Source organism: Gekko japonicus, unplaced genomic scaffold (assembly GCF_001447785.1).
Source record: "Gekko japonicus isolate JY-2015 unplaced genomic scaffold, Gekko_japonicus_V1.1 scaffold715, whole genome shotgun sequence".
NCBI lineage: Eukaryota > Metazoa > Chordata > Lepidosauria > Squamata > Gekkonidae > Gekko > Gekko japonicus.
Window position 1 is genome coordinate 625,852 of NW_015160856.1, and position 6,636 is coordinate 632,487.

The window sequence follows — 6,636 nt, forward strand, 5'->3', positions numbered from 1 at the left end:
GTGTCTCCACTTCTGCCCTGAGCAGGTGGATAAGGATCAGTCAGGCATACAAGGCGTAGGGGTTAGTACCTCCAGTAGGGGTCACAGGGCACTCTATGGGGGGCAGTCACATCGGCGGCATATAGGGCCTTGCCGTCCCTAGAAGTCACTTGTAAGGTGGTGACATGGAAATTTTTCCATTCCTTTACAAAGTACTACAGGATTGACAAACTAGCCTCGGCAGAAGCAGTATTTGACAGCAGAGTGCTCCTTCAGGCCCTGTAGGCACCTGAAGTTGTGGACCACTGGAGAATGGAAGATTTGTATTCACTTACCGTGAAGCTTCCTTCTCGGTGGTCCAGAGTGGGGCAGTCCAACCCACCCTCTCTTGATGGACATGACTTCCGGTCCTTTAGGTTTTGCAGTGGTTCATTTGTTCATGAATATGGTCTAACTGATTACGTAATGTGGGTGGACTGTTGCGTTTTGTTTGCTCTAATGGTTAAAATACAGGTTTGTATTTGGTTAAGCCCATGGCTGTGAAGGGATTCCCCAGTTGTCTAAGGGGGAAGGAGATATTTTTAAAGTGAATTTACAGCAGCTCGGAGGTGGCTTTCGGTATGACTGGGGATCAGAGGATAAGCCCCTCCCCTCTGGGATCAAAGTTTGCCGGCCCTGCCTACGGAAGGGGGAGATGCTTTCCAGGAGTAAGGAGTCAAGGACTGCCCCACTCTGGACCACCAAGAAGGAAGCTTCACGGTAGTGAATACAAATCTTCCATTTTACCAGTACTGCTGTTGGAATAGTTCTGTGTATGTCCACCTTCAGCAATACTTGAGAGCTATTTCACTAGGCTTCTAATGAGTTTTTGGAAATACAAAGTATAGGGATAAAGGGGAGTTTACAGAGATGGGAACACCCCACCCCCCAGAGATGGGAACACCCCACTTGCAATCTATTCAAAGCTGTTTCATTCACCTCTGGTGCCATTCAGAAAAAATGAGCTTTATTTGAACTGATCTCAGCTAATCAGGAATTACATAGACAACATAATAGCATCACATTGGCATAAATCCAGATAAGACTGAGGGCAGAAGCATTTCCCTTCCTCCGAACAGTCTTCTGACATGTAGCAAATCATGTTTGGCTGCAGAGTATCACAATGTGCTGACATTGCTTACTGACCTCAGTCTGCATGGGCAAATTGTTCTGTATCACCCTGACCCTGGAAAACTCACCTAAACAAAAAGGAGTGGCAGAGTTCATTGCAAAATATATTCCATGCCCACGTTGGCTCAGCTGTACATTTCACACATTATACAGAAATAAACCTCAGTTTGCCAGCCAAGGAGCTCTGAATGAGCTCTTGGTAACTGCATAAAACTGTGAATTGGCCACGAATGACAGGAGTGGACCTGCATTCTCTTTGACCGTGCTTCAGCAATAATAACTGAAGTGGAACTTTTAAAAGTGGGTCATAATAGACTAGGGGGGAAAAACCCTCTCTCAATATGACTGTGTCCCAGTTCATCAGCAGTGCCATGTCTCTTATGCTGGGTGGCCGTGTATGCAGCTTGCCCCCCCCCCCAAAAAAACTTATCATTGTTATTGTATTCAGATAGTCAGGACTCAGAAGGACATTTAAGTAGAAAGGCTAAGGCTAGATAATAAGTAATTACAAATATTTTAAGGAATTGCCTCTCTCCATGCTGCTAGAAGATCTGTCAAGGCGGAGTTGAACTGCATTTGTAATAGAGATCGATAGTTGCTTTTAAAAGCACATCTCATTAAAGCAAAATATGCCCCTCTCTCAGAGAGAAGAAAAGGTAATCTGTTATTTAGAATTTAGTGTTGTATCATTCTCATTCTCAGGTATATGGTGCCTATGCTGTGCTTTTTCATTCCCCCCCCCCCCTTCTACAGCAAACCCTCCAGGCTCTGCTGTCTCTGTGAATTCTCATGAAGTCTCTCCTACACACGAACACCAATAAAACAAAAAGAGATTGCATGTCCTCAGTAGTCTCACAATCTCCTTTATCTTTTGTTACAGATTGATAACAAGGGGAATCACCTGCTAGTCCACGAAGAATCGTCCATTAATGTTCCTGCGATAGCAGCTGCCCACGTTATTAAAAGATATATTGCTCAGGCAGCTGATGAACTGTCCTTTGAGGTAAATAATTGAAAGAATTGAAGAAGGAAGAAAAATACTTAGTGCTATATGTGCACCTATTAAATATGAATTTGCGGCATTTTGAATGTCTGGAAATGTGAGTGACTGCATTAACTCAGTCATGTAATCAGAGACAGATTGTATGGGTGACCTTTAAATATATTAGACCCCAAATCTTGCAATTAAATTAACACTTTACCAGTCTTGTTGCTACAGTTGCAAACATGCAATATTGTGAGTTTCCTTAGCAAAAGTACATCTCCTCTCCCAGGAGTTTTTCTACTCACATCTTTTTATTTTGGGGGAAATTTAAAAAAAAAATCCCAAGGGAATATAAATGAATATTGTTGGGAGTAAGAATTCTCTTAATTAACAGAATAGTAATATTTCTGCATATACTTCAGTAGAACATTAAACATTGTATCACTAACATCAATTTCCATTTATTTGACTCTCCGACTGAAGTCCAAGGCAAACGTAAAGCTGATCCCCTCTTAACAGGAGTGGACAATGGAATTGCATGTTTCTTCTCCAGCATGAGTTTTTAGCCCTTCCCACTGATAATGGTGGTTAATGATAACTCTAGTTCCCCTGTCAGGATTTGCAAATCAGCTTCAAACTCTGATTTAAAATCTGGGTTACAGAGGACCCCTGGCTATCACAGATCGTGATTATTTATTTATTTATTAAATTTGATTTACTAGGCCCTCCCTTCCCTACAGGTAGGGCTCAGGGCAGCTTACAACAGCGTTATACAGTCACATAGGTAAAGGTAAAGGTAAAGGTTCCCTTGCTCGAAAGCCAGTCGAATCCGACTCTAGGGTTGCGGTGCTCATCTCCGTTTCAAAGCCGAAGAGCCAGCGCTGTCCGAAGACGTTTCCGTGGTCATGTGGCCGGCATGACTACCACTGATAATGGTGGTTAATGATAACTCTAGTTCCCCTGTCAGGATTTGCAAATCAGCTTCAAACTCTGATTTCAAATCTGGATTAGAGAGGACCCCTGGCTAGCACTGATCGTGATTATTTATTTATTTATTTATTTATTTATTAAATTTGATTTACTAGGCCGCCCTTCCCTACAGGTAGGGCTCAGGGCAGCTTACAACAGTGTTATACAGTCACATACAACTACATTAAAACAGTCCAATAAATAACAATAAATAAAAATAGTATATACAATACTTAAGATGGCGGAAAATCCTAACTACCACTACTACTACTATTAGTACTATTAAAATTTATGCTGATGTAATGCTCAATCAGGATTAACTAGGACATATGGAAAAGCACATGCAGGACATGAACCATATGAAATATGTATTCTATCTCAGGATCTGGGGAGGAGAGAATTTGTGACCCCACAAACTCATGGTATTATATCTGTACCAACCCCAAGTCTTATCACGTTTTGTCCATTATGTTTGCTGTAGAGATGGTTAAATTGAACACTGGAATGCTTATCAAGAGATAGCAAATTAAAGCTTGGACAAAAAACCCTGTAGCTGATTTATCAGGTCCTGTTGCAGTAACACCATATTTTCTAACTTTATTTTTTTTAAAAATCCTAGGCATATGTTAGCCTTTGAGTGAATTACTGCCACTGCATATTTGACAAATTCCTAGCTCCTGTGTGGGTACCATATGGCTCACATCGAGATGCATCCCTCTGTAAAGCACTTTATATGGCCCACAAATTCCTATTAAATTCCTGAAATGCTTGGCTTTTGTTGTTAAAAAAATACATTTGTAGACCTCCTGGTAGCAGAGATAAGCTTGAAAGTGCAAATGCAATGTGCCTGAAAGACTCCAAAGGCAAACAGTAAGAGCCTCACATGCATAGATGGAGGTTTGCTGGTGTCGTTTGCAAGCATTAAGAGACGAGTGCAAACTACTTTAAATGTTTTATGTTAGAAAAGTGGTCTCAAAGGAGTCTCTAAACATCTTCTCTCATCTTTCTATCCTGCTGATGTAACATTGCATTTCCATGCTGCATTCAAACTGAGAAAGGATGTCTTTGTAAGGTCATCCTTATTTTCATAGGAAGAAGAGGAACTGCAGGGGAAAGACAATGAGAACAAAATAAAAAGGAGTTAATTTGTTCAAGACCCATCTTTCCATCCCTTTTTATGTTTTGGGCCTTATTTAGCTCAATCCCACATTTCACGATTTAATTAGAAAAGTTTTTGGCCTTTTAGCTATTTTTGAATAAGTGATCTTTATGAATATATTTAAAATTCCACTGTATAGAATTTATGATGCATTAACTCATTCTTTAATGGTAGATTTTAGGAGTGCTGATCACACAAGGATATGATGGCCGCTTTTTTGCAGTGCTGTAGAATGTGCATGCATGTGTGTGTGTTTTCATCTAGAGATGGGTCTTTCTTACAATACTGAGAAAAGGATTTTTTTGTTGTTCATTTCCAGGTGGGGGATATTGTATCTGTTATCGACATGCCTCCAAAGGAGTTGACTACCTGGTGGAGGGGAAAACATGGATTTCAGGTATGCCCTAGTTTTAGGTTAAGGTAGGATTGCAGAAGCATCTGCATACTTGCAGAATTGCAAGATTTGAGTCCAAAAGCATGTTAAAGGGCGACATTTGAGTCCAGTAGCACTGGGGTTGCCAACCTCCAGGTGGTGACTGGAGGTTTCCCACGATCATAACTGATCTCCAGGTAACAGAGGTCAGTTCTCCTGGAGAAAATGGCCACTTTGGAAGGTGGAGTCTATGGCATTATACCCATTGAAGCCCCTCTCCTCTCCAACTCTTGCCATCCTCAGGCTCCACCCCCCCCCAAATCTCCAGGTACTTCCCAAGCCTGAGTTAGCAACCCTGAGTACCACCTTAAAAACAACAAGATTTTCAGGGTATAAGGTTTCAAGACCGAAAGCTCCCTTTGCCAGGTATCTTTAAGAGAGAAAAGAAGAGATTGGATTTATACCCCACCCTTCACTACCCAAAGGAGTCTCAGAGCGGTTTATAATCCCTTCCCCTTCCCCTCCCCACAACAGACACCCTGTGAGGTAGGTGGGGCTGAGAGAGCTCAGAGAGAACTGTCCTTGAGAGAACAGCTTTGAAAGAAATTGTGACTGACCCAAAGTCACACCAGCAGCTGCATGCAGAGGAGTGGGGAATCAAACCCGGTTCTCCCAGTTACAACTCCTAACCACTACACCAAACTGGCTCTTTAAGGTCCTGCTGGACTCAGAATATAGCTCTTCTGCTGCAGACCAACATGGCTACCACTTGAAGTTACCTGCAGAATTGTAACTGATGCTAATAGACGTCTCTCTAGGATGTTCACAATACATTGTTTCCATGATTCTGGGAAGATTTAAGGGCTTGAACACTTCTTTTTTAGCCTTGATCACTAAGAAACCAAAAGTGTATAAAGAACTGTGTGGTGCCATTTTAGTTCTTTAAAGGCTGCATAGTAAAAGTGGTGACCATAGCAGCCAGTTTTCTTCTGGCACTGAGGACGGCAAATGTGTCATCGTTTTAAAGAGAACCAGAACTGACATGTCAGCCTGCCTTTGCAGAGCCTGCAGAAGGGTATTGACACAATTTTTACATATGAGTTTATGCTGTCATTTAGATTGGGCTGAACAAAGCAGTCAGAAGAGCAGACCTGGGAATCAGGGTTGCTAGGCTTCCTTCAGAGCAGGGCTCCCTTAATTTTAATAGCTGTGTAGATAAAATAATTTATGAACATACGTGTTTTCAGTTGCTGCCATATTCAGGAGACTGTGGAAGAAAGCAAGGTGCAGATTAAATGTGCTAGAGATGTTGGCGTCCTTAATGATGCATTATTCCATGTTGTTGTGGCCAGGCAAGAATGGGGAAATTAGCTCATCTGCATGCTGTTCTGCCTTCTTTTTGTTTCTGCTCGAGGTTGTTGTCTTCCAATTCATTGCTATCTTAATAGCTTAGCCATAGAGAGATTTATTTTCCTATTCAAAGCAGAATCATCAAGGGAATGGAGGCAAGTTAATCTTCCTCCGCGCCTGGTTATTCCTGATCAGAGTAACCCGGTGCCTCCAAAGGGAGAAAATCTGATACCTGAAAAAAGATGCTGAAAATGCAAACTATCCATGAGGCTGGAAGAAGGGAGCTCATGTGTAATCCCGACAATGTAACTGTACTTGAAGCTGTCCAGAGCTAACCTTGGTGCTGTTGTTACGGCTTCTCCTCTGTTTTCTTTTTCATTTGTCTGTTTCACATATATTACATTAATTCCAAGTCTTTCGAAAAATTACACTGTTGTAGAGCTTTCCCTTTTATAGCAAGAAAATAATTTAAATACATACTGTATGAATATAGGATGGGCCTAATGCTTTGGGGGGGAATTATGATATATGCAGTGACAGAGATTAAGGCCTTCAAAAGCAAAACAGCAGAAATGATCAGTGGAGACAGCAGCCCTAAGGACCATCCAAAAGGGAAATTAGAAGAGTTATGAAAGAAGAAAGATTTTAAAA

General features: G+C 41.5%; 1 protein-coding gene across 1 annotated transcript in view; it reads left to right on the forward strand.

Annotated features, from left to right (window-relative positions):
• The window catches only part of ARHGAP32 (Rho GTPase activating protein 32), a 167,468-nt gene that overhangs the window by 71,595 nt on the left and 89,237 nt on the right, over positions 1–6,636 (forward strand). Inside the window, exons 6-7 of the mRNA XM_015421623.1 lie at positions 2,030–2,152; positions 4,582–4,659. Of these exons, the coding sequence (XP_015277109.1) occupies positions 2,030–2,152; positions 4,582–4,659 (201 nt within the window). The remainder of the gene's footprint in view (positions 1–2,029; positions 2,153–4,581; positions 4,660–6,636) is intronic.